The 25639-nt window shown below is 43.3% G+C and overlaps 1 protein-coding gene across 4 annotated transcripts in view; it reads left to right on the top strand.

Moving 5' to 3' along the window:
* Positions 1–21036, top strand: part of RAB6A (RAB6A, member RAS oncogene family) — a gene marked incomplete at its 3' end in the record, with an annotated part of 61919 nt that extends 40883 nt beyond the window's left edge. For 2 of the 4 annotated variants that reach the window (XM_082001473.1, XM_082001471.1), the window contains exons 3-8: positions 4332–4385; positions 5765–5870; positions 7927–8038; positions 9231–9324; positions 17737–17803; positions 20972–21036. In XM_082001473.1, coding sequence (XP_081857599.1) covers positions 4332–4385; positions 5765–5870; positions 7927–8038; positions 9231–9324; positions 17737–17803; positions 20972–21036 — 498 coding nt within the window. Of the gene's footprint in view, positions 1–4331; positions 4386–5764; positions 5871–5936; positions 6043–7926; positions 8039–9230; positions 9325–17736; positions 17804–20971 lie in introns of all 4 variants that reach the window. The other 2 variants (XM_082001472.1, XM_082001474.1) reach the window with 2 other exon arrangements.
* Positions 21037–25639: the final 4603 nt, after the last annotated feature.

The raw sequence follows: 25639 nt of genomic DNA, 5'->3' as shown, positions 1-25639 counted from the left end.
ACCAGGGAATTGTAAAGCTGGGTGTACTTTTGTGCCATTTTATACTGTCTGCTGGAACAAAGACCACAAAACTGGTTGTTGCACATCCCCATCCTGTGACTGCTTATTTATTTAAACAAGGTTGGGTTGGCAAGGTTGGGGCTGAAGCAGGGGCTGTCTTTTATTCCAGTCAGCCCTGCACTGCTTTGTGTGTTTGGTGACAAATCAGTTCAAGTTGATGCAAGCTAACTTTCCTAAACTCTAGGAGAGCCTTCGTTGTTGCCCACTCCCAGAATTTAGGATGAGCTTGAAAAGGTGGCAAGCTATAAAAGTACTTTAGTTTCATAAAGTGTGTCTTCTCCAAGCAGAACATGTTTCATGACTTGGATACAGTTGGTGACGTTCTGCATACACTAAGCTGAGAAAAATCTGTTCCCTGATGAATGTGAAGGGCTTTTTAGGGGAGTGGGAGGAGGAGGTAATGGGAAAAAAATAAGAAAAATGCTGTGACTCTTCTGTTACTTAGTGTATCCAAGTATCTTGTTTAAATCTCTTTACCCCTTAATGATTTCCTTCCTGCCTCTTCAGTAATTCTTCATTGCTGCTGCTAGGCAAGTTGGGTAGAATGAGATGGAAGTTCTGACTTAACTATGGGAGAAGCAAAGCTTCTATGGTGTAGGAGGGCTAGAGTACACATCATTGCTCTCAGGGGAGCAAACATCCTTTCAAAATCTACCCACTGGTAATTACATGGACATGTGAATGCAGTTCTTTTATTTAATCTGTTTCTTTCCCACAGTATTTTTCTTTCAGGTCTGCTCCTTTTCTCTATGGAACTTGCGTCCTAGTTCTTTCTTGAAGAGGTTTGACCCTCTGTGCTTTATGATAATCTAGTTGTCTCCATGGGAAGCTGCTCTGACATAATATACTAAACGATTGCAAAATGAATGAGTGGGACTTAAACCAGCAAGAAATCTTAAGGGCTTACAAGATAGCTTCAATTTAGCTATCACTGATGCGTGCCTAGTTTGGGTGTTAATGTGCTTGGTATAGTGTCATTCATCCGAAGACCTCTATTTTACTGAAATCATGACTGAGATAGGGTGATATGTCCTATTTTGCTGTATCTGGAAGAGAAAATGTATCATAAAAACTCCACTAATTTGGCCAAAATCACACCGCATGTTAGTGTCAAATCAGAATATAGATTTCTTGATGCCCAGGATTATATAGAGACCTTTCAAAGCCAAGTACTTGACTGATAATACATGTCAAACCATGTACGTGGTTAACTGTAGCTGTAGGTTAGTTGATGGATGATTTGCTTGTTCTGGACACTTCTGATAAATTTTGCATGCATATTTTCTGAAAGCTGCCACAACCCATCATTTGAACAAGGTTTTTTTTGTGTTCAGCTGGTAAAAATAGAAAGCTGCCGTTTAGTAAAATCTGTGCTGTGTGTTAGTTTTCTCTTGCTGCTTGATAAGAGGAATTCAGCTGTTGCCTGTAGCTTATTAATAAGCTGTTTTCATGAAAGCAGCATTTGTGAATCAAACAAGAACTCTCTGTACTGTGTCAAGGAAACCCAAACACCTGAAATAAAATCGTGCCATTGGTGGTGTATAGTTTACCAGGAGTGATTCTTCTCCATGGACATGCTGGGAAAGATTTTCCTTGTTCTGTGGCACCTTATGTGATGTACAGTGAAAGACCAACGTTGGCAAACATGATGATTCTGTGTGTGTTATGCAAGAGGTGGCTTACAGGCCATGCTTCCCTTCAGCTTCAGCCTCTTGGAGAAGGGGAGACGGAGGACAGTGTTGTTGAAACACTGGCCTATGACTTGAAAGATAATTCAGGTTCTCATGTTGCCTCAGGCTTCCTTGCATAGCCTTGGGTCATTCTGTGTCAGCAAGTATAGTCTATAAAACGGGGTAACAGCGTTCCTTGTTAGACAATAGTGTTGCAAGGACAGATGGATTAAAAAGTGTTCTCATACATATAGCATGGCCCTGTCAAGTTTTTTTGTTTGTTTTCCTTGTCATCTTTAAACTTGTAGTTGGGACTTACAGTACCTCACATCATATCCAGAGCATGTCTGGTGCATAGCATTTCACAAGCTGGTTAAACCTGCCTCCACCTTAATTATGGTAATTAGCCCAGTTTCAGGTCCATGTATTCTTCTCCATCAGTAAGCAGACTTTTCCTCTACTCGTATGTTGCACGGCTTTTCTTTACAACTGATCTGCAAAGGTCCCCCAAGCATTTTTGCTGCTTCTGTCAGAATTGTGACAAAATGTCTCTTTGTATGTTACCTATTTTAGTAAAAGTCTAGGATATATCGAGTGCTTCAGGCCACTCCTTGATACTGCTTCTCCCTGCGATGATACGGTCAGAACAATACAGGTGGACAAATCCATTTGGCTGTATGTTATTCCATGTAATTCTTAAAGCTTGTGGGGGCTTAGGTCAAGAGCCATTTCACAGCTTGAAAATAACAGACCTGCCAGACGTTCTTCTCGGCGATTAGCACAAATATTTTCATTGCCCAGATATAAAATAAGTTTTGTGCTTGGCCCTTCTGTTGCATTTCCCATGCCACGAACATTCAAGAGCAGGAATCTTACTGACCTGATGTGTTTCTGCCTGGCACTTGCGTTACCACCAGGCATACAGAGACTTCTTATGGCAGCGAGTGAGCTTCAGAGCTGCTGAGCAGCTGTGTGGGAGGGATGGCATGAAGTACAGGCTGAGGCAGGTTTCGGGCTTTGCAGCTGATGTTCTAGCTCCTACTGAGAGCAGAGAAAATCTTGAATCTCCAGCAGTTTGTTAGCCAAATGGGATCCTGACTTGTATATATGGTGTAAGATCTTAGGGGCTTTGTAGCTTTTCTTCTGTAAAGCAAAATCAAATAGACACAAGGGAGAATAGAAGCATCTTTGAGGCAATCTTTCGAGGACTACCCTCTATCAAAACAAGGAGGGGGGGAAAGCAGAAGGGAAGCATGTTATTGCATTAGTCTTTGAGGCTTCTCATAGCCGCCTCAGAGTTTCAGTGTCATCTCTCTGAACTGGTAATGTCACAGTTCTTGATGACAGGTGAAAAATCACTGGGTAGTCATCTTGGGATCCACCACCGTTTATTTTTTCTGTGGTACTCCAAATCCTGATCCAGCCAGGAAAGTTTGTTTTCTGATCTGTTATATTAAGTTGCAAATGGAAATTCAGTCTGGATTGTTCAGTTCTGCTTTTTTAATTAATTTGCAGCTGTTTTTTTCTGTATTGCTCCCAGGCAGGCTGGCTGGCTCTATTCTTTATTCCTGCCATGTAAAATATCTGGCAGAACACAAGGAATTAATTATGGGGATACATAGTGAGGGTATAATGGCAGTCTAACAGTATGGAGCATATACAGTAAAACAGACTCTCCATTAGAAATACCTGCCTCACTGTGGGAAGAGGTTGTATCAGGCCTCTTTGCCCTAGCTGAGAGACTTACCTCTTAGGATTTTTTTTTTCTTTTTAAATCAATTTGTTTGGAACGTCTTCCAGGCACTATTGACGTTGCTGAGCAGTGCAGCTGCTTGAGATGCTCGGTGTCCTGCTGAAGCCAGAGCAGCCTGATAGCCCAAACAGCTCAGCTCGGTCCTGTCCCTGCTGCAAACAAACTCCTAGAGCTTGGATTCACCGTCACTGCAACCTTGAAAAGTAGGGTGAAGATCTTGTATTTAGGAAGCAGCTCTTGGTAGCGCTTGGTAGTGTTTTGCTCTTTCTCTTAAACACATATAAGGATGTTCTATGCAAAGCTCCCACTAGTGTCTAGAAACTTGGATGCAGTTATGCTGCTGTGAACGTTAGTATTAACTGAGCTTTAGTAATTGTTGGGTGCAACGTGTGGGTGTGCGCTCTTGTGTTGCAGCAGATGTGAAGATGTCCACCTTAGCCTTAATGAAAAAGGCTTAAAGTTAAGATACGTGAAGATATTTGGCAGTCAGGAAGAATACAGTGTGCCCAGACAACCTGGCTCAGCTGAAGGACACTAACTTAGGTCATATGCATAAAAATCCTTGTTGATACCCATATGATTAAACTGTCAATGTGCATAAACTGAGGTTAAGGTTAACAACGTTTTGTGCTTTTAAGATATTATTCTGGTTATGGATATTAAGGAAACTGCTTATTGAATCTTACTTATGGGTAGAGCTGTATCTTGAAAGCAGGAAAACCAGCATATTTTTCTTGCAGATATGCCACAGGTGCTGAATGCTGATGTGGAAGTAATGCTCGCTCCCCTGAAAATCACTGCAGTTCTGACGTTTTATTTAAGAGGTGATGTTTTCCTGTTTTTTACAGGCAACAATTGGCATTGACTTCTTATCGAAAACCATGTATTTGGAGGATCGAACAGTGAGTAAGATTTTTGTTGCACTTCTCTATGTACAGTAGGAATGAGGATCAGCATCTGTTGTAATTGTGCAGCCCACAGTTCTGAGATCACTTGGAAGCACAGACTGAGCCTTCATCTACCAGCTGCTTCCAGACTGACAAGTGCTGTGGAGACAGCTCCCTTCTCTGTTTGGGGAAATGGGAAATCACCATTTGGTTCATCTGTGGAGGGCTCACGAGTGCCATTTTACAAGTGGCAGAAGGTGCTGTAGTGTCATTCTCTTCAAAGGAAGAGGTGATATGGATAGTTTGAGGGGTGCATAATGGTGGGAATTTGGAGAAGGGGACTGTGCTTAACCCCTTCAGTTTTTGATATCACAAGACAGAAGGATAAAATACAAATTGCCAAACGTTGCCAGTTAATAGCTAGCTTGATATTCTTAATATTACTTGTTTAAAAAGAAGGTTACTTTCAGCAGTAATCCACAAATGATGCTTGTTTCATAGCTTGGTGCAGTTCTAGTTCCTGAAATTAAATCACTCCTCTGTGGAGGCAAGCCTGTGGTTTAAAATGAGCTCAGATTCTTAATTAAGAAATTCAGCCATTTGAGCTATTTGCAGAAGCAAATCGTGCAGTGCTGCATAAACTTATGGTATTGTGTAAACCCACAATAAATGTGATTGCATTGAAAGTACTTGAATGATGGGAAGTTCTTTCCATAGCAAAACTGGCCCTTGCGCATCTTGCCATATGTGTTGCTTTTAGTATATCTTGCCTTTTCTTTCAGAACGTTGATGGTAAGAGATGTTCAGCCTCATCTGTGTGCATGTTACTTTGCAGTGTGGCAAAGGCTTAAACACAGAGTAATAATGAGTGTTTTATCCTCTCTGAAAAATTCACATTAGTAGTAGCTTTTCCAGTGCTTTGACAGCAGCTGAAGGCTCTTCCTTGAGAAATATGTTGTGTGGTCTGATTCTCCCACCAGCAACCATCCTCTGGGCTTTGCTGGAGGTTACGTGTCTGCGTCCTGAGGAAGGATAGCAGCAGAGCATGCAACTCTTGTGTAGGCAGAACTGCAGGTGAACATTGGCCTTAGTTTTCTTGTTGGTCCTCTCAGTTTGAAAGCTGAGCAATTCTATTTCTCCCCTTCTGGAAGGGAAGCATTCTTTGAAAAGCAAAGACAGCGGGAAGCCAAGATGGGTGCACATATACCATCTTGGCTACTACTAGCGCTTGGGAGAGTGCTGTAAAGGAGACAGTATGCTGCTGCTCCCAGTCCCCAGTCATCTCCTGCATGAGTTTATAAATTTTATTTAGCTTTTTTTTTAAAAAAATAAAATTTATTTACTCTTTTATTTTTAGTGGCAGTTTGGCTTTTTTAATTTTCTCCCACCCACAGATCAGGTTGCAGCTGTGGGATACTGCGGGTCAGGAACGTTTCCGTAGCCTCATTCCCAGTTACATCCGTGACTCTGCTGCTGCTGTAGTAGTTTACGATATCACAAGTAGGTATATTGCACTGGGTTTGACCTTTTTCTTATTTTTCTTGCTTGTTTGACTGATTTTGTTAGGTACGGTTGCAATTATGGGACACAGCAGGTCAAGAACGGTTCAGGAGCTTGATTCCTAGCTACATTCGTGACTCCACTGTTGCAGTTGTTGTTTATGATATCACAAGTGAGTGGGGGGAATTCTGCATTTCTAATACTCTGCCCCTTTCATCCTTTAGCCTAGCTTTGCATGTCCTATCAGACTCATCTGCTTGTTCTTCATTCTGGCATGAAAAAAATACACACTTTCTTGAATTGTAGTCAAGTTTTAAGCTACCCACCTGATCACTGCTTTTATAATGTATAAACTGTCTTACAAATTACATCATTTTGTAACCCTTTCCTATTGCATTTTCCTGAAGCCTTGAGTCCTGACTGGTCTTGTTGCACTTTACCCTCTTTCATCTGCTTTTTGATCGTAATACCATTTATGCCTTTTGGTCTCAAACACCTGAATCATGTTCATAGGTATCTGAATTCTTAAATTGGAGACTTTGCACTGATAGCTGTAGCTTGCTTCACTCCATTTGCCCCCCCCCCCCCGATCTGAGCATGGGCTGGGGGGAAAATGCATTAACATCACATTTTCATTTGAATCAGTCACTTTCACATTTGTAAATGCAATATGTAAAACTTACCACTAAGCCCTTATCCTTTAACAATTGCTCTTTCATTTCTTACTAAGGTATGTACATTTTTGTGAACTAAAATATTAGTGCTTTTTCAACCCTTCTTCTGTCCCTCCCCTCAGTCTCCAGAGACCCCTAACTTACTAGCTTTATGTATTTACAAAACAACAGAAATTTTGTTTTAGGAGAACTAAACCAGAATTGACTGAGAGCAATGGCCTAATTCTATGTAAATCCAAAAGCGCTCGTCCTTTGATTTATAAATACTAGAAGATTACAGCAGGAATATGGACTTTACCTACAAAAGCTTTAATTGTTAAAAATAGCACTTTCATTTGAGGTAAAATTACAGGTTAGCGATAAACTTTGAAATTTTTTTACTGACCTAGCAAATTCAATGTTACCAAGTAGTAAAGAGAAGAATTAAGACACTGGCAAATGATCAAGTCTTGACTGTCTAGCATACAATATATTACTATGCAGTAGAAGCCATTAAAAAAAATCAATACTTGTCAGGAACTGCTGCAGAGCCCCACCTTTAAGTACTGCGAACTACTTTGACAACTCAGATGCTCTTTATGTAGCTAACTGGCAAATGCTGAGCTCCATGGCAGCTTCTGTACAAGTCGTTTTTCCTTGCAGGATGCAACTTTTCAAACAATATAGTATCTCATTAGATCAGGATAGCTTCCTAAAATTCCTATCTTGCAGCTTTTAAGGACGTGTCGTTAGGAAAAAATGTCTTGTGGATAGGCTAAATTGGTATTTCTGGTTCTATGCAAATGATTTGGAAACTGTTTTGAACTCGGTGTTCAATGATACAGGAGTTGCGAGTATGTTGTATAACTGTGATATTTCCTAGAGAAAGTCCTGAACCTAGCAAGTAAAAAGTGATTAAGCTGTACCAAATGTGTGGCTGGTTATTAAGTACTTTTGAGAAGCAGTGAAACTGTAGGAACCTGTTGCTGTAGATGCACAAGTCATGAGCAGTGTAGAATGCGATATCACATTAATTCCCATTCTCTATATAAATATTTTATGTTGAACTTAAAAAAAAAAAAAAGTGGTCTAAAATGGAGTGATAGGACGTCTCATTTTAGACACTGTAAAAATTAAAGATCTAAAACCACATTATAGATGAACTCAGTTCATTCCCTGGCTTTGATTTCACCTGTAATGAAGTACTAGCCCAGTTGAAGTTAATGCCAAAGTTTTCGTATACTTCAGTGTGGGAGACTTAGGGTTTCAGTGGCTGATTCTTCATCACCCTATTATGCCAATTCCAGAGAATATGAAGCTTTCATTTGAGACTTACAGATGTATTTACCAGTGATCTGTGAAGAATACCTGCAGTGATGATCCTCTCCACTGTTCTCTATTAGATGTAAACTCGTTCCAGCAAACAACAAAATGGATCGATGATGTCAGAACGGAAAGGGGCAGTGATGTCATCATTATGCTGGTGGGAAATAAAACAGATCTAGCAGATAAGAGGTATGAAGGAATAACTCCTCTTTCAAATGCTTTTTTAAAACTGCTGCTGTTTTCTCCTAGACAACTATTTTAAAAAAACACCTTTTCTCTTTTTTTTTTTCCCCAAAATGCTTAAGCTTGTTTTAACTATGCTGCAGAGGGCTGTGACTAGAGAAATCTCAATTTTAAAGCTTCTTTCATGTGGTTAAGCACAAGTTTGTAGCACGATGCTGTGAATGAGCTTGAGAAACTGTCACCCAACTTGTTCAGATGTCAGGAGAGAATGGAGTGTTAACTACAACCTGCATCAGTGAATGAATAAGCTAAAGTCGTTAGAAATGTTCATGCTTAGATAAAAGATCGGTTTTGCTTACATAAAAGTGGTAGGTGTGAGTAATCTTCCCTTTTAAAACTCTTCAGGGTCTTTCCTAAGTTGGCATACTTAAATATTTTTATTGGAAGTTGTACATCTTGAGCTTTTGCTGCACTGTGTACTCTGCTTATTCTGGCTTTATGGTATTTCTTAACACAAATAAGTGAAAGGTCATTACGGTAAAACAAAAGCATGAAGGGGAGGCATTCTGGGTTTGATTGAAATCCCTGTTTCCTCAGGATAGCTTCACTTGTGACCCTTGCTTCAGATTTAGAACATCTTATTAAGAATTGTTTATGCACACATGTGCCCCTCAGAATTTTTGTTTGGCAGTTCTTGAACCAAAGGTTCCCCTGGTTTTGGCTGCAGCAGACTCCTCCTTAATGGGTGAGACACCTAGCCAGGGCAAGACAGGACAAAATTCATCTGATACGAGGTGGTTATACTCGGTACTTTGTTAAAATAGTTTGGTAGGCTGCAAGTTGACAATTGTTATTGCATATTAAAGTCGATTGATTGATAATTGTTCAGGCATAAAAGCATAGCTTCCTGGACAGGGCTTTGGAGGAGTCTAGCTGGCCCACTTAGCTGTTCCACTGGAAAGCAGAGTTCTACTTCGGGAGCCAGGTGTGCTGTCAAAGTCCATCTGGTACAACGAAATGGTGATACTTGTCTACAACTGTGCTCAGCATGTGGCATCTGTATGCAGGAAAAAAACATTAAATGCTTTCAGAACTGTGATGTAGCAGCCAGCTCCTCGGGTTGAAGACGAAAATCTTAATTTTAAAGGTGTTTGTTTGGTTGGTTGTTTTTTTACTAATTTTGTGTTATCTTCCCCAGACAAGTGTCCATTGAGGAAGGAGAAAGAAAAGCCAAAGAGCTGAATGTAATGTTCATTGAAACTAGTGCAAAAGCAGGATACAATGTAAAACAGGTGAGTAACGTGTTGTCTCCAGTCAACCCTGAGACTTATTTTGGTTTAGGCCACTGTTGTGGAAATGGGACTTGCCTATACATTGGGAAGCCTTTACAAAGGGTGTCAGAGGAACATTTGTAGTCCATACACAGCAAGCAACATCTCAGGGTTGACTTCTTGACTGAGGTTCAAGAAGGTTTCCTGACCTTGCAGCAAATTACTTGGAGCCTTTCCCTTAGAAAAGAGGAATAACTGAAGAAGCTTTGTGGGTACAGAATCATACCTTCTTGGATTCTTGATAATCCAGATTTGGTGTTTAGATTGAAGGGATTATGGCATGAACCAAAAAGTTGGGGAAACGCAGGTCTGAGGACTGTTTCTGATACCGATTCAGTGAAAGAATGTGGGAAAACCAGTCAAGGAGGAATGGGATGGCTTAAAATGTTTCCACTGCACAGTGAGACAGTGTAAACTGGTGCTCCCACTCTGTTGGACGGCGCTGAAAGTGTGAGCAAAAAATGTTCTTGCACAGCCAAAGCTAGCTATTTCTGGTGGATGATGAGTTGCTTTTGAATTGAGGAAAGCAGTGAAATGTCTTTTCAGCTGATGCAACTGGAATGAAATTAAGTTTTACGTTGTGAGATGGTCTACAGCGCTTTAAATTCTGACCTAGATAAAGTTTTAGCATTTGTGTTAATGAAGATAAATCACTTGGCAAACAGTGAACTGGTGAAAGTAGTAAACACTGCGGAACTGATCTGGTATTTACATGGAAGAAATTGTGTTTGAGCTTATTAGTTATGTAAGCAAATATGCCTACTAGCAGATCATGAATAGAGAGCTAGAGCTGTACATCCCTACTGACTCGGTGCATAATGGGATACTGCTTTTTCATTGATCTAGCAATTTCTCACACAGAGAAGCGCTGAAGTGTTTGGCAGCTGGTCTTATGGTAGGAGGAAATGCAGTAGTGCAGGATGTAGAAGACCTTCATTGTTGGGTGTCTCAACAGAGCAAACGCATGCACATACGTGTATGTGTATAAGCATATGTATATTTTATATATGTAGTTACACAAACTGTATGTGGAATTGTATCAGGAGTTGATAAAACAGGGTTAGAAATTACTTTGGATGTTACAGACAGGACTAACGGCTCTGTTATTAAGATGTCCCTTGACATTGTGTATTAGTAGCAAAATTATTCCCTATATAATCAAATAATTAGAAGTGTTAACTTAGCACCACGTTTCAGTGCATTAACAAGCATGAAAGGATTCAGTTCCAGGGTCCGCCAGTTATCCTGCCACAACACAGAGGCTGGCTTATAATTAAGGCTTGGACTCTGTGCTGGAATCCTTAATGTTTGCTTAGGCTCAGGGGTGCGTGCTTCAGAGCAGTTGTCTCGCCAAGCGGAATGATGATGAAGCTCTATACTCCCTCTTTCCTTGAGGGAGTTGCTGTTCAGCCTACATGCTTCCAGAAGTCCGTGTCCAAGCCTGTAAGGTAGCTTGTGGCTTTCAGGGCCCGTTAGGAGCCCTGATGATTTGAGATGTAAGTAGGAAAATGTTGTATGGTATGCCTGTAGACCGTTTTGGCATGAGATACTGTCGTTTAATAAAACATGTGCTTTGTAAAGCTACCACAGCCTTCATCATTAAGGATGGTAATGCCATTTAATACATTATGAAGGAACAAACTTTTGTCTTTTTGTGTTTTATGCTGAAGCTGTTCAGGGATTGTACTAATGAGACTGTCAAAGCATAAAGCCATTTCTGTAGCTGTAGCCTCATTTGCACACCCTCTAGAGAAAATTCTGAGTTGTATAACGGAGGTCTAGACAAATTATGCCTCTGATTTTAATTGCCAGGTTGCATGCTCTAAGATTACTTCTGTGAGAAAAACAATTTGGTAATTCAGGTCCAACAAAAAAAAGTGGTGGTGAGAATCTGGGGGATAGTTCCCTCTCTATTAAATGGGAGATTTGGTGTTCTGAAACATAATTCTTGTTCTTCACTAATATCGATAAACAGTAGTATCTAAAAAACTTGGGGCTGTTACATATCACTGCATCATAATCCAAGCGGGTACTTCATGTAATGTGAAGTCTTGTCAGAATTGGTCAAGGGGACAGATTTTAAGTGACTTCATTCTCTGTGTAAAACAGCAAAACAAAAGACACGAGTGGTTATTAAAAAAGAACTAAAAAGTGGATTTTTATTCTGAGTTTTGATCCTTGTGTTGCAGGCGGGGACTGGGATTTTCAGGAACTTCGAAGCTATTCTATACTGCAGAATATTTGAAACTCATTTTTTATTCGTTAAATAAGTAGATGTTGAAACAGTTATCAAAGGATAAGACTTTTAATACCACTAGCTATCTAGTTCTGTTTTCTTTGCAGCTTCTCTATTGAATGGTATGAATTTATTTTACTAAGTTGTCAATAAATTCTTCCCCAATGAAATGGGAAAGCATATGAGCATCAGTCTCTTCTCCCAAGTAACAAGCAATAGGACGAGAGGAAACAGCCTCAAGAGGCACCAGGAGAGGTTTAGATTGGATATCAGGAAAAATTCCTTCACCAAAAGGGTTGTCAAGCCCTGGAACAGGCTGCCCATGGAAGTAGTGGAGTCACCATCCCTGGAAGATTTAAAAGCCATGTAGATGTGGCACTTAGGGACGTGGTTTAGTGGTGGACTTGGCGGTGCTGGGTTAACGGCTGGACTCGATGATCTTAAAGGTGTTTTCCAACCTAAGTGGTTCTGTGATTCTACAACTGCAGAATGGATACCCTTCCCATAACCTGTATAAAAATCTTCCTTTTTAATAAGCTGAATGCAAATTTGACTTTCCCGTAACTGATGACTTCTATCCATAATATATTCTGATTCTGCAGAGCAATTACTTTCCAAGTTAATTTTCATACAGTATTTTTAATTCAAGTGTCAAATTATTTTAGATACGAAGTCCATATTTTGACTACATATAATGAAACACATTTATGTAAAAATTAAGATCACTTACTGCCAGATATTAAATATTAAAGTAAAGGTGAATCTTAGACTAGTGACAAGTCATTGGTTTGTCCCATACGGTGCAGGTTCAGATTTAGCAATTACCATGCAGCTTTGATACTGCCTATGTCTGAAATGTGTAGATTAGGGAATCTGAATTGCTTTGTTTGTTGTTTGTTTTTTTTAATTTCTTCCAAGAAAAACTCTCGCTTCCCAGTATTAAAACTTCCTAGGTTGTCAGTGATTCACTTGACAGCCTTGAGCAGTTCAGAAAAACTGACAAAACGCTCTTGTTTCCCCTGTCCTCTCTTCCCAGCCCAAAATCTGCCTCCTGCATCTAAATCCTGTGCCTTGGGTTAAAGGTAGGGAGTGGCACAAGTTAATGCAGAAGGAGATCTGAGATGAAGTTGAACCCTCAGTCCTCCATCGTTGGCTTCTTTGCATTTTCATCCCTTTCACATAAAGGTTTTGGCTTCTGCGTGGCGTCGTACGTAGACATCTTGATGTCACCAGTTCCAGAGTGAGCTGTTTTTTACTGATGTCTCATGTACGGCCCACCATAGCTTCCTTGCTTGCTTTCCATCCTCTCTTTCAGGTCAAAGATGTGAATTCCAGTGTCACTTGTGTGCACGCAAGTCCTGGAGACATGACTTGCAACTCCCCTGCCTTCACTGCCCTAGATCTGACTGCCCGGCAGGGTCAGCAGGAGCCCCGGCAGCTCGGGGGGTGCCATGGGGCACTAGCCAGTACGCTAACCTCATTCCAGTCTAGGCCAGACGTTGAAGAATAATGTCATCTCAGGTGGTGAATCTCAGTGCGATTTGTATTGGCTCAAGCACTAGGGTTCTCCAAGGGATGCGGTCCACAAGGTATCAGAAGCAGTATTTGCCCCATTAAGCATACGGAAGAAGCTTAATTTCTTGTCCTGCTTGGGGAGAGTAATGGCTAAGACTTTTTCACCTCCTTGGTCGCGTCACTTGTTTGCTAGCCATCAGTGGGAAGCCAGGGTACTTTTGACCTTGTGTGCTACTTTTAGCTTCTTGTTCATCCTTTTCTGCTGGAAGGCAGCACTGATAAGGGGAGAGGCACTGTCTTCAGCTCTGTGCTCGCTGTAGCTATCCTACAAATCCAGGGTGCCTGGCTTTATAGTGTGACTCCAGAAGGTGAGTTGCACTGTACTTCAACCAGCATGTATTCAATGCCACAATCTTCCACCAACAAAGAAATGGAGGAGAACGTACTGCTGACGGGCTTTTTTTGCCATTCCTCTGTGGCATGAAAGGGGACAGCTCAGAAGATGGCATCTCAGCTAACACAGTACGGGGGCCGAGGTAGAAGTGAGTAGCCTGGGGCTTGGTTTAGTGGCTCGGCGGTGGATCTCCATATAGTCCACTGCAGAGAATTACAGAGGATTTACAGCCTCTGTACGTGCTGCCTGGAGCCTGGACACGGCAGCTTTCATTTTATCATTTCTCTGGCATTTCTTTTCTCCAGAGGACTGATCCAATAAGCTGCTGGAACAAGCTCTATCTCTTCTAGTCGCACACTGTCAAACTAGATTGTAATGTAGAGCTGTGGTATACTGTTGGATCTGTTCAGGTAGAGCTGTCTCCAGTCACCAGGGTCCTAGACACTTGCTGTTCCTTCTGGCTTTGGGGAGGGGGTGTTGAAGGAAAAGTGAGTGGATGATATTACAGACTAAAAATGGTGATAGTATTGTTCTGGGGTTAAATTGATGCAATAGAAGGGAAAAAATTGACTTTTGGATCCTGCAAGTTTCAGCAAAGATTGATTGCCAGGGGAGCCTTAAGACTGAGGAGAGTAGTAGATAACTTGCTTCAGATAATGCAGAGAATTGTAGTCTCTAACTCATTTTATTTGTCAGCCCTGAATAAGCTTTAAAAGACTTTGAGATTCATGCTTTATCTCGGCAGTCTGTATTTCAGGGAATCTTATTGTTAGTCTGTGGATTTCATGCCCAGAATATGTCAGGGTTCATTTTTCTGTCTTGTAGAAAGAGAAGGGAGGGAGACCCCTGAAGACCTCCTTACAGCGGTACCTGGCACACTTCACATTTGCTCTCAAAGAGCCACAGGCTGAATGTGGTATTTGGCAGAAAAACTTTCTCACGGCAGCAGCTAAAGGACTGTGGCCCCTTGAGTAACGCCGTTTTCACAGAGCTGGCTGCATCTAGCATCTTGGCTCTTTCTCCTGTCTTTTGATTTTTGTCTATCTGATGGGCAAGAATTACTCTTTGAGTTGCACGGCTCTCCTTGGAGAATGAGAATTAGGGAAACATTTTTGTTTGCTTTGCGTTGGGCAACAGGTTTCTTGCCTGGCTTTTACATCTGGACAGTGATCCCTCCTGTCCTTTCCGTATTGCTGCAGGAGTGTTACAGCGAAAACTTTGATGCCTACAGTTGTTTGTGACATGGATCTGTTGGGGATTTATTAGCTGGAGTAATAGGAAAGGCACAGTTTAGCAAATGAGTTGAAACTAATGGCGAGAGAAGAGGGAGTTTTGGTTTTTGGGTTTTTTTCCAGAGTTTAATCAGGAAGGCGATTGCAGGGTTGAATACTGAAAGAGACTTCATGTGGCTCAGTCTTTCAAATGGTTGTGTTTAACTCCTGCCTTGGAAAAAAACCCTGAATGCTCACCAATACCTGTGTTTTTACACACACATGCACAAATATTTAGATGTGTATGTGTGTGTATATATGTGCTATATTATATATGCATATATATATATGGGCAACTGCCTGTGACATTTTTCAGTGAGCCAAGAGTGCTGGTTTGGCTCCTGAAGGCACTGCAGAGCAGTAAGGTCCCTGTGTAGAAGGCTGCTTTCTAACCGTCGCTGAGTTTCCCTAATTGGATTTGTTCGCGTATGCTGTGGCTGATAAGCGGAAGGTTAATGAGAAAGTAAGTTGGTTTTCTTAGTTGCCAAATTCCTTTTTTTAGTCAAATAAGTTAGGGGAGAAATACCACTAAAGGCATAATTTTATTCCTGGTCTTAATGTAAAGAAAGGATTACTGTATTTTAAACACCTAGACTTTCTGTCAGCAGCTTGATTTAAATACAGTAATTCCAGTTGGTTTCCATCAGCTGAGGTTTCCCTCCCCTCTATAAACTGCATCCCTCACTTTCTACATGTTTTACAAGGGGGAAATAAAGAGCCATACCACAGTTTAAAACAATTTTTTTTTTGGTAATGCTGTTTTCACCTAGGATCTCAAAACACACGAGATCAGCAAAGAGCTCTGACATAATGCATTTCCTTCTTTCTGTCAGAGCAAAGATGTCAAGCGATCATCCTAATGTAGGATTGCATATCTGTTGCATATTTTTTGTTGCATATCCACCCTTAAAACTCATGGGAGGAAGTTTTTTTTTCCCCTCAAACCTTCTGCATCAAGAACTGGGTCAAAATTACTCTAATAATTCTTCTGCAGAATATGAGGAAAAAAAAGCAGTGTAGCGGAAGGGCAGGTAAGCTAACTTACTTCATTCTCTACCTCTAATGTATCACTTGCATATCAGCAGGAAAGCAGGTGTTGGAGGCATGAGATGGGGAAAGCAGTTTTGCCTTTTTCTACCTGTCGGTTTTGTCCTCTCCTCACATAGAAGTCTCTTTAGTCAGTAACAAACAGTGGTGACAGCCGCACCCGACAGACCTGGGGGCTTGTTCATGATTAGCTTGGAGGGTACCTGTCAAGCTGACAAAGTTGTCTTGATGTCTTCCCAGCATCATTTGGACACTCGGGGCTGAAATTGCGAAAGCACTTGGGCACTGGTCTGCAAAGCTGTACCTGCATTCATGACATAAAAGACTGACAGTGGCCTGGCTCAGTTTTCTCCGGAAAGTGGATCACTGGGAATACATGGTTTTGCTTTGTGTCATTTGAGGAGGAGACTGAGACAGTGTGCAACAATGTCAATTTAACATGTTAAAGCTGGCATCAGACTTGGACCAGACTGCTGGGCATCCTATGGGGTGATTTTAACACACTGGTGGATGGAGGTGTCGAGTGCTCGGAAATACCTAGTGTCCTGGATGCTTGATAACGTGCAGGCAAGAAATACATAGTAGTAAGAATGTCTGTAATGGTGTAAAAATATTAATGCAGTGTATGTTGGATGTTTTCATACCTGGATGTGTGCTGAGCGTATCAGCATGGGACCAAAACTCTACTAGGGCTCTTCTCCAAAGGTAAGAAACAATTAAGTAATCATTTGGTAACCCCAATGAACAGCAAAGGCTGTTCATCCATCCAGTCATCGGATTTTTCCTGTCCTCCCCTCCTTCTGCACACACACTTGCTGAGGCACATGAAAAAGAGGACATTACTGTTGAAACCTGTGTGATTCCTACCAATTGAACATGGCAGTTTCTCAGAGAAATCACACTCAGCTGAAGGACAGTCCTTAACTGTGCTGTTCCTGTGCATGAGGAGACAGACTATTGTGGGCTCAGGAAATTCAAGTGGATTCTCGTGCACTAATAGTGGGCAAATCTATCGGTCCCTCACCCAGAGGGCTGGGGAGAAGCCATGTGGTGGAAACCACAAGTCTGAGCCTCAGGGACAAGGTAGGAAATGCAGGAGAGGGAATTGATCCCATTCATTCTTACCTCTCCACCTCCTTCAAGTGGAATAAAACTACAAAGAGGATTTGGAGCCAAGACCTTGCTGGGAAACTGGAGACAGTGTCCAAGTGAGAGGTAGAACAACTGCACTGGGATTGCACGTTCACTTGACACATGTTCCTGTTCTGTGGTTTATACCCTGAGCATGAGGTGGACATACGGTAACGATGGAGTGGGTACCAAAAATTGAGGGTGCTCAGAAAAGGATTGGGCAAATTCCTGAAAGAGAGAGCCTTTGTGTGGTTCACAGGGAGCCTGAGCCACAGATATGTGGAGCCTAGGGGAAGATACTTAGGTGATGTCATTGTGTGCATGCCCTTTTCTGATGCTTTTCTATATGTGCCAGGTTGGCAAATACTGGTGACAGGCTCCTGGATGTTGTGTCTGACTTTACTGGTGTGTCCATTCTCCTCTGTAACTAATACTCTGTGGAGGTGTGAAGCTTGAGTTCCCACCTGACGTGGGGAAGCTGTGGGGGTCTATGGACTGTGGCAGATGTGAGGTGGAAATGCTGGATTCCAAACAGCCTATTTGCCAAGAATGTGATAGAAGCTTTGCTGCTTGTAGCCGGTAACATTTCATCTTCAGTAACAACAAAAAAGTGCTTTGCCATTTCCGAAGAATAAAGGTTATATTTGGTGTCAGGCTTTTCGGTGTAAGCAGTGTAAATAGTACTGAAGGATGCATCGAGTCATTGTTTGAACTGTATCAACTGGGGTGCACTCTTTAAAATACGATTGTTTTGATCGTTCCCTCTGGTTTTTTTGCAGCTTTTCCGACGCGTGGCAGCTGCCTTGCCTGGAATGGAAAGCACACAAGACAAAAGTAGAGAAGACAGTATCCTTTATGCGCCTGTGCTGCGATTCAGTGGTGGCAAAGCGCTGCCAGGCATTACTGTGGACGAGGAAAAGGCAGGCCCTGAATAACAAGGACGAAGAAGGAGGGGGCAATATCTCTCCCGCAGCCCTTGGTCAGCTCATGGACATCCCAGAAAGAGGCCTGAGAGGGGGAAGAGGGGCAAGTAACCTTCGAGCTTGAAGTGCTGAGGAAGAAGGCTTGGTGGGATAGAAGGCTGGGACTAGGGGTGTTAAGGGTGGAGGCCTCTGCTGCAAAGCGGGGGAAGGAGGGCTGCTTAGGGATATGGGGTAGTATAAAAGTGAGGACAACTGGGTGAAAGCTGAAGAGAGGACAACGGGAAGGTGCCGAAGGCTGCAAACAGATCCAGAAAGATTCTTTGCTTGCTGGTTGGGCAGGTTGGATGTGGGGTGGGAGGGGGGAGACTGTGAAGTGGGATAAAACAGCTGTAAAGAGGCCTGAAAAAAAACTATGTGGCTCTTGCAGAGCAGACACTCGGGTCTGACTTGCAGAATCCTAAAATAAGCTAGGTTGGAAGGGACCTCTGTAGGTTCCTTCTCCAACTCTCCTCCTCAAAGCAGGGCTAACTCCAAAATCAGCCAGCTTCTCGGGGCCATGTTCAGGGAGACTTCAGAAATCCCCGAGGATGGAGACCCCATATCCTCCCATATCCACTGCAGCGTGCTGCAGTGCTCGACCCCAGCCAGCTCTGGGCAGGCATTGGTGTGATGCGAGGGAAAAGACTCGACTGAAGGGATCAGCCTTGGGGAAGGGAAAGGAGGTGGCATGAGGGATGGAAAAGGGATAAAGCTTTCTGGATGACCAGCAGTATGGCTAAAACTGAATTTCTTACCTGGCCAGCTGGGTGTGTTTTGGGGAGGGCAGTTAAGCCCGTGATAGTGTTTTTGCGAGTGGCTTGTGAGGAAACTTTCTTGAGAAGAGAAACTTTTTCAGGGTTGCTTAGTTTTATTTACAGCAGGGATCACATAGCTGGCAGCTGGTAAATGGAGGAGAATGGTGCTTTGGAGGAAGGAGGAGTTTGCGGGGGGACAAGCTTGGTGCTGAAACCTCATCTCCCATAGAGCATCTTACAGCATGTGGGAAGGGAAGATCTGGGAAGCTGTGGAATTGCAGCTGTTAAGGCACAAGCTTTGTGCAATATGGACTTGACTGATCAAATATATTTTGTTACGCAGGTCACCAAAGGCTTAATGAGCACCAGTCGTTGTTAATGAGAATGGTGGTAGAATGCACAGGCACTGGCTGACGGGCCTGCAGTTTCCTTATCAGGGAGTTTGATCACCAGTCTCTAACTGGGAGTGCAATAAAGGCACTTTGAGTTTGACTTCCTGCAGGCTGCAGATAGCAGAAATTGCATGTGATTGTCGCCCAGAGAGCTGCGCTAGGATTAGTGGTGGGGGATTTTCCATAGGCTTTTTTGTGGAACATTGGGGGTTCAAGGATCTTGAACTGCTCGGTGATGAAGCTGGCAAGGCTCATTTCGAGTGTCTCTGACTCTTAAATATGTATTGAGGTTTAGCTCAGTGAAACAAATGGACCAAATATTTGGGATGAATTATTGGTCTTTTGTTTCCCTTTTTGTGTTTATTTTCTCCTAACCTCTGTAAAAACCAACCCCCTAAAGAAAGAAGTTGGAAGTACCAGCTGTGTGATCTGTTTGCCTCTGTGTTAACTGATAAGAGAAATGCTTGAGACTTGTGAGCCAGGTTTGGGAGTTAGTCTTCAAAGCTCCTCCTGTGAAAGGCTACGTAAGCGCTGTAACTGTAGGGCATCTGCTGAGGAATTCGAGTGCTGCAAAGGGAGTAGCTTATCGCCGGCTGGTTCAGAGCAGCAAACTCTCCAGCGACCCGATGTTCTTGTTGGATATTAGCTGTCATTGCGAGGGGTGAGTTCAGGGAGGCAGCATGGGTTTTGTTGGCTGGCGGCGAGGTGAGCAGAGCCGTTTAACTAGAGGGAGGATTGATGGAGAGGTTGGGGACGGCATGTTCAGAGCATGGCATCTGCGAGCTGTGGGTGGTGTGAGTACTTGGGGTTAGTGATGGGCGCAGCATGAGAAGGAATGGCCTCGCTAGAATACGCTGCTGGGGGATTCTCTTAGCAGAGCACATGCTGCGTGTCTCCATTCAAATCCGAACAGGCTCTCCTGCCTGCCCCAAAGCTGAGCACGGGCAGGGGAGTGAGAGGGAAATACTTGCCTGTTGGCTGTGAAGTGTAGAGGAGCAGGATTTCGAGAAGGAAGCGAGCTGTCCTTCCCTGGATTCTTCCAGGCTCCTGCTTTCTCCAGGGCTTCCTTGTTCTTTGAGCCAGTGGGTAGAGCTCCTCCTGGGTGCCCACCAGGTCAGGTGCTGCTCTCGATGCTGGAAGACTGAATCTAGTGTTGATTTGAAACTGGGGGTTTCCAGGCCCACACAGAGACCTTATTGCAGCCTTCCAGTACTTAACGGGGGCTTATGAGAAAGATGGGGACAGACTTTTTATCAGGGCCTGTAGTGATAGGACAAGGGGTGATGGTTTTAAATTGGAAGAGGGCAGGTTTAGAGTAGATCTAAGGAAGAAACTTTTCACAATGAAGGTGGTGAGGCACTGGCCCAGCTTGCCCAGAGAGGTGGTCGATGCCCCATCCCTGGGAACATCCCAGGTCAGGCTGGACGGGGCTCTGAGCAACCTGCTCGATTTGGGGATGTCCCTGCTCATGGCAGGGGGCTTGGACTAGATGGCCTGGAAAGGTTCCTTCCCACCAAACCCTTCTGGGATTCTAAGCTATTACTGGTTCCCTCTGAAAACGGTGCTGAGACACTGCAGCATATACAACTTTAATTACTATAGCAATCATTTTGGAACAAGAAGAGGTCCCTGGGAAAGAGCAGACGCTGGTTAGAGCCAGACATTTGAGGTCTGACATTGTTTCTGCTACGTACTTAAGAACATGCCAGTCCAGGGCGAGAGGGGCTGCTGAGAAACCTGTGCCTTGCCTTTGGTTTGAAGCTGGTCTTTTCAAGAGCTTCTGAAAATACTTCTCATGTATTTTGGTGGGAAGTAGTTGAACTGAAAATGCCAGAATCCTGCCCTACCTGTGCTTGGTAGGGAGACCGAATTGGATATCTGTTTGCCTTAACTCCTTTCTTCCAGTGATTGACATAAAACTGGAAAAGCCTCAAGAGCAGCCTGTCAGTGAAGGAGGCTGTTCCTGCTAATACCATGTGGCTTCTACCTTTCTCCAGAACATCACTGCTTTCCCTCCCTTTACTCTTCATTGACTGCAGTGTGAATATTGGCTTGAACCTTCCCCTTTCAGTAATAACGTATTGCAGTTCATCATCGCTGGCTGTCTCGTGGAGATGATCTATTAGCTTCACAAGCACACACACAAAGAAAATGTCAGTGTCTTCATTATTTATAAGAAAAAAAAAAGCCAAAATATTCCAGTGTATTCTAGTTATAACTTTAAAAACAAATAGGTACAATTTCTTAATATTTGTTCCTTTTTTAATATGTTACGATATTGCACTTTGAAATGATGGAAACTGAGTAAGTTTTGAATTGGACTTAGATGAGATGTATGTGCAGAAGAACGCTTGCAAATCTTACCCATTCGATTTCTCTACCAAACTGGAAATGACTAGTCAGCAGTCAGAAATGCAAGCGGAGCTGGCGTATGCCAAGGGTTAAATGCTTCTCCTTAAAATAATAAAAAAAATTAAAACCAAGCTCTTAAATCTTTTGAGCAGAGATAGTCTGACTGACTTTCAAACCCCCAAACATTTTTTTGGAAACCAACCTTAGCGGGGGGGCGGGTTTCGACACTGCAAAAGGCTACTGGATTTTATTTTTTTTCTCTTAGTTCTTGCAGAGGCAATGTGAACACATTTCCAAGAAAGCATACCGAGAAATACCAAGTGTCTTTCTGAATGGGATGAATGGCTTCTGGAGGATTTTGGGGGGAAGGAGAAGGTGGATGTGCATTAGCAAAACACTTGCAGGAAACAGGGAAATATGTTTTGAGTGCAAGATGAGTTTTAAGAACATTTTTTTTTTTCCTTTTATGTAGAACACCAATGAAGTAAATTATTATTGCCCGAGAGATGGGGACGTAATGTTTCAGCTGTTTGGAGGAGAAAGCGTTTTGCTGCTTTTTTTTTTTTTTTTGTAGGGGAAGTCTTAAGTGAATTCAGGACTGGCACTAAAACCTGCCGAAGCGGATTTGAACCTTTAAATTGGGCAGAAAAAGGAAAGAGCAGCTGGCTTACCCAGTGGAGATGCTGTGCTCACAGGCCAGTTCACGACTGGGAGAGAGGGGGCGGCGGAAGGGGGGATCGCACCCGCTTTTCCGTAGCGTGGTCGTAGGTCGACTGGGGAAGGGGGTGTTTACTTTGATCGTACAGGAATCTAGTTGAGAGGTCTTAGATGGAAAGGAAGGGAGTTTGATAGGGTGGAAACCAACTTACGATGATGCGGATTATATGCCTTTATTTTTTAGCATTTTTTTTTTACGTTCAGTCTTCCAAGTTGGTTCAGTTTCATTCACTAGAGCTGTATAGTTTGGTTAAATAACTAGTAATTTAGTTTTCTATTTAATTAGGCTTATAATTAACCATTTTTTCTTTGATATTTATTTCTTTGCTTAATTTTTTTACTATTTTCAGTAATTATTTTTTGTTTTGCTGAGGAATCTGTTTAGAGCTTTGCTGATGTTGCGAGATGTAGCTACCTGAGAAACACGGAATCGAACACACTAGAAGTGCACCCTTTTAATCTTTACTAGTCATTGTGAAGTTGCTGTGTAAGTTAATAAACACAACTGTAAATACATTGTTTGCTGGGCGAATTATGGCTGAGTTACAGTGCAGGAAGGAATTCTTGAGTCTGTGTTGCGATTGCTACTTAAACGAACAATTGCAAAGCAAATATTCAGGCTCCTCCTTTGTTCTCTTCTGCCCTTCTACCACCTAAAATTACCAACTGGGGAAGAGAAAGGGAATTGTTCTCACCACCACTTTCACCAGGGCATAAAAGAGTTGGAATTCTTCATTTCTGAAATGAATGCTAGACTCATGCCCTGCCCTGGGTTTATAGCTACTCTGCACAACAATAACTTAAAGGCAGAATGAGATGTAAAGTGCTTTTATAATGCAATATTAAAGGCGAGTTTTTTTTGACGTGGCATGTCTTGAAATAAACATCAATGATATGTGACAAAGGATCATTCTTTATTTAAAAGAAGCTCTTGGGGGGAAGGAAACCTGGCTACTTTTCCTGTATTGTACTGTTCTTAACTGTGCAAAAATGGTTCATCTTGCTGCTTTTTCTTTTTTTTTTTTTTTCTCCTTTGGTTCTTCGTGCAGCTTATGTTGGTCATCGTTTGGCTGTTTTCCACAAGCACATACTTTTTTTGCTTTGGATCAAACCAAACCCCTACCTTTCCCATAGTGACAAGCTTTAAGCACTGGATTTGCAAGGAGCTGACTTAGCACGGGTTACGCCGGACGAGCGGCTCGGGCGGCTTTTAATGGAGGCCGCTTGTGGAGAGCGGCTGCACGTCTGGGAGCGGGTTCGTTCCATGGGCCTGTTAAAATTTGCTCTAAAAAAAGCTCTAGAAAGGAGCGTGGCCATGAGCTCTGTGTTCAACACAGCCCAGTGGCTGCAGGAATGAGTAAGTTTGGCACTTACTCCCCAGGAGGGCCCTGAGGTCTGCTCAGGACAGTTAAACTTGCGTTTAAGGTATGTCCTTGCTGATAGTCAGTGCTTAACGTGAGTACAGGACTCGATCCTCTCCTCGATCCCAGTTTTCCTGAGAAAAGACACTTCCAAAGTGAGCGCAGGAGCAACACGTTTGGGTTTTTTTTTTGCACCATAATTCCCTGTGCCATCTGTCTGTCAGGTTTTAAGTTTTCATTTTATTTTGCTCCATCGACATGGCCAGTAGAACCATGGGAAGAGACTTTTTTTAATGACGATTTTGTAAACAGTGAAGGTTTCTGCTCTGTTTCTTTTCTCCTCCCCACTCCGGCTTGATTGTTGTACAGTACATTTTGCAGCTATTCCATTACTCACTTTTTGTCTTGATAACAAGTAGTTGAAGAAATTGTATAAGGGGAAAAAGGTTCCTTTTCTTCATGTTGGAATGTCACTGGTACCTCAGCTCTGTTTGATAATATGAAACAACAACAACAACAACAAAGAAATCTTTAGCGCTTGAACTAAATAAATACCTGTCTCATTGGAAAGCTCTGGGTCTCTTCTCTAAGTATGTCCATCAGAAGGCAGGTTCCTGGGGGTGCAGGGCGTCAGGCTGCTGCTGCTTGCTCGTGCTCTTTGGGTTTGAAGTGCTGCAGGAGGCTTTTTTTAAGGGCGAGAGGTAAGCTTTTGCTTTTTTTTCTCTTGGAGGAAAGGTACTGGAGTTGTGTGCTTACCATCCCTCCAGTTCTATACGGCGTCTCTGTGACTGTTTCCAGCGACCGACGAGTGATACAGAGGACGGGTACAGGGAGCACGTCCTCTGCTGCGTCTGTGCCTTGCTGGTCCTTTCTCGCTCTTGAAACGCAGCCGTTTTCCTCCCTTCCCTTTGGCAAAGGTGATTCAAGTGCGTTGTGCGGCCTCGCCGCTGCCTACTTCAGCTTCCCTGGGCGCCTGCTCGGTGGACCAACCCCACCTTCCTTGAGGAGGATCCTGCTTAAGCCTCCATCTTGCTGGAGATGGCAGACGAGGGCTGCGGGGACGGGTAGGTGAGTAGCAGTACCAGACGCTCTTTGTCTGGTGTTCTAGGGAGATGAACTGGTTTTGGTCTGGTAATGCCAGCAACCTAATGTCTGTCACTTATTCAAGCTCTTCTACATTAAAAGGACTGTCAATAGTTTCCCTGTCAAAGGTGGGTTTAGGATTAATCCATTGGAAGGAGCTGAACTTCGTGCCGGCGGGTGTTGTCTCCCGGGTAGCACTGCAGCCGGTTGGTCTCGATTCCTCCTTAACTGCTCTGCCTTGCCGTTGAATGACCTTAATGCTGCGCATGAAGCCGTGGGGCTGTCAAATACTGTGCTCTCGATTTCCCACCCATCAAAGGGAGCTGGATTAAACTGGAGAGGAAGGGGCTGTCTCTGGGCAAGGCATGGTCAGGGGCACCCATCAGCTCCGGTGTAGGGTGCTGGTCCTGGCTGCTGGCTCACAGCTGCAGCGGGTCGAGCTCTCTGCTCCCAACCTTGCTGCTTTTTTATTGGAAAGTCAGAGAGGGAGTGTCTGGCTTGGATTAGAGGTGCCTCATGCTGGTGGCTTTGTCTGCTCGGCTGGAAGGGTCAGCCCTGATTTAGTCAGGCTGCAGGAGCCGCAGCATCCTCCTAGCAGCGTCTGCGGAGCTGCCGCAGCAGCCCACGCCGTCCCCTCGCTGCACAGTGTCGGGTTTTGCTTCCAGTGCCCAAATCCTCAGCAAACTAGACGCTGAGAGCGCTCTACCTGATGCAGCAGCCCCTGTTTCCATGCTGGGCATGTACCAGCCCCAAAAGGAAGATAAATGGGGGGTGGGCAGGCTGCTTTTCACCGTGCTACCTGCGACGTGGCTGCGGCAGTCGGGAAGGCAGCTGCGAACACCCGGACCTCAAAACAGCCTCTCCCGTCTGCGCTGCCGTAGCGCTCGGTGCTCGGCCGCTGCCGCTCTGGCATTGCCTGAGCTGGGGTTTCCAGGCTTGCTGGGCTTGATTTTTTTTTTTCTTTTTTTAATCAGTTTGCAAAGGGACCTATTTTTATTTTATCTTTCCCAACTCTCTTTAATCACCTTTCCCTTCCCCACCCTGCTCTGCGCGTGCGCCG

Source organism: Phaethon aethereus (assembly GCF_964289735.1).
Source record: "Phaethon aethereus genome assembly, chromosome: 1".
Taxonomy (NCBI): Eukaryota; Metazoa; Chordata; class Aves; order Phaethontiformes; family Phaethontidae; genus Phaethon; species Phaethon aethereus.
The sequence above is the reverse complement of the archived record's forward strand: the minus strand, read 5'-3'. Positions and strand labels throughout refer to the sequence as shown.